General features: G+C 38.6%; 1 protein-coding gene across 1 annotated transcript; it reads right to left on the bottom strand.

Moving 5' to 3' along the window:
• Positions 1–207: 207 nt before the first annotated feature.
• On the bottom strand, positions 208–1947 carry LOC143578211 (uncharacterized). Its single transcript, XM_077061865.1, has one exon. The coding sequence runs from the start codon at positions 1945–1947 to the stop codon at positions 271–273; it is 1677 nt and encodes a 558-aa protein (XP_076917980.1). The 3' UTR covers positions 208–270.
• Between the last annotated feature and the right edge of the window lie 405 nt (positions 1948–2352).

Genomic DNA, 2352 nt, shown 5'->3' with positions numbered 1-2352 from the left:
CAGTTCAGCTTGTTTACAGCCCTGCGGACCCGTTTGATCCAGTTAGAGATAAAACATTTGTGTCAAGTTGGCTTGACCGGTAAAAACAAATTTTGTTTTTTCTAGTAATGTAAATTTCTGAATAAATCTATTAAAAGGTTGCATGGATCATAAAAGTTAAATCAACTAGAAAAACACTGAAAAATACATGGAGCAATATCAAAAACATGAAACCAAATACATCAATAAATATAAAATCAAGATAACACAGAACATAATACTCAAAAAGAGTTACTCAACATTAACTGCAGTCTTACTTCCAGCCAAATGATGAAGAAGCACACCAGCTGCAACACTAACATTCAAACTTTCGACCGCAACAAAAGATTTCGTCTCCACATCTTCTAACCCTGCACTCAAATGCACCGGCATATTCCCAGGAATCTTAACCAACTGAGTACAAGATCTCTCGACTAACGGTCTCAAACCCGTACCCTCACTCCCCAACACGAGAATCGTGGGCTCATCAGTGGTCACTTCTTTTATAGCCATGGCTCGTGAAGACACCGAACCACCAAGAACCCTCCACCCGTTTTCAGCTGAAGAAGCCAAAAACTGCATCATGTTCTTACAAGACCGAAGCTCGGTTAGCTCAAGTGAACCCGCACTCGCTTTACTTACAACCCCACTAAGCGGTGCAGAATTCTTTGCACAAAGTACAACCCCTGCTGCACCAAAAAAATAAGCCGATCGGATTATAGCACCCAAGTTTTGCGGGTCCATGACTTCATCTAAAGCCAACCAAAGCCCGGTTCCTTCATTTTCCACCACAGGATCCAATTCTTTTATATTCACCATTTCTAAAGGCGAAGCATCAAGAACCAAACCTTGATGCGGTCGGTTATCAGCAATCATATTAAGATCATGCTTTGATACTTCTTTCTTTGTTAACCCTAATTTATCAGCAAATTTCAAAACTTTTTCAAACGCTTTTTTGTCTTTTTTCTTTTTATTATTCCCGCTTAAATCAATACCTTCTTGAACATATAAAACATAAAACTCTCTTCGGTTTGCTGATAATGCAGCTAACACAGGCCCGACTCCATACACACATTCACCAATCATTTTCGGTACACTGGATTCACTAGCTTCTTTCCATACTTTCTTGCCCCAATTATCTTGCCTGTTAAATCGGTCATTGCGTTCAACACCAGCAATCCTGTCAAACCTATCGAATCGATCTTGAACCTTATACCACTTCGGATTATCAGTTTCCTCACTTTCTATATCGGATTCATCTTCAGATACATCTCTTCTTTCTCTATAACCACCACCATTCCAAGAAGACGGTCTGACTTTTCTCGAACTCAACTCATCTTCCGAAACCTTACTTCTTTCTCGATAATCACTCCGTCCATCAAACCGTCTACCCCTTTCTTTTCCTTCAACACCATTTTTCACAAACCTTCCCACCGATTCCTCCCACGAAGACCGGTTGACTTTTCTTGAACTCAACTCATCTTCCGAAACCTTACTTTTTTCTCGATAATCACCACCTCTTTCTTTACCTTCAACACCATTTCCCACAAACCTTTCAGCCGACTCCTCCCACGAAGATCGGCTGACTTTCCTCGGGGTCAACTTGTCTCCTCTCACCTTAGGCTTAAAATCTTTTCTCCTAACCTTTTCCCTACCGTCTTTCGTAAACCTCCCGGGCTCGGGCTCTTTCATACTATCTTTACTTCTACCTAACCATGGAAGTGCCTTCACAGACTCGCTACCTTCACCCGCTTTTCGCGAATACGAAGTTGAAAAACTTTTAGTTTTTCCATAAATTTCAGAGTTTTTTAACTTTTGCTGATGATTGAAACTAGCTACACCTAATAATAATCCAATTGAGCTAGTGCTAGTACTAAGTCTCCTAATGGCAGTAGGGATGGCATGACACTTGGTGAAATTAGAGTACATGTTAATAGCAATTAAATAAACTATCTACCGGCTAATGATTCGATAATTGAAGGAGATTAACCTGATTAATCGGCCATTGTTGGACCTTCGAAATGTATGTTGAGGATAAGTTTTGTATTAGGGTTTATCAACTGGTCCTCAAAACGCACTGTTCGATTCTTTATTATTACTGTGTTTTTTTTACATGAGTGCAAAATATAATAAAAATAAACAAATTTTATGTGTAATAAATTGTGATGTTGTTAAGCATCTTTAGGTTGAAACATAAGGTATTGAGTTCGAGACTTTTATCACACAATAATTTATTTTTCAAAATTTTATAAAACGTTATCTTCATATGAAAAATGGTTGTATTTGAAGAGAAATCGGGTCATAGGTTATAACATAACTAAACGGGTTCATGCT

This window comes from Bidens hawaiensis, unplaced genomic scaffold, assembly GCF_021521415.1.
Source record: "Bidens hawaiensis isolate Kalapana, Puna unplaced genomic scaffold, B.hawaiensis_p1.1 tig00029063_1, whole genome shotgun sequence".
In the NCBI taxonomy this organism is placed as follows: domain Eukaryota; kingdom Viridiplantae; phylum Streptophyta; class Magnoliopsida; order Asterales; family Asteraceae; genus Bidens; species Bidens hawaiensis.
This window is presented reverse-complemented; position numbering and strand designations above follow the sequence as displayed.

Excerpts from the sequence above, each read along its gene's own strand:
- LOC143578211 (XM_077061865.1), bottom strand. The coding sequence starts at position 1,947 with ATGTACTCTAATTTCACCAAGTGTCATGCCATCCCTACTGCCATTAGG.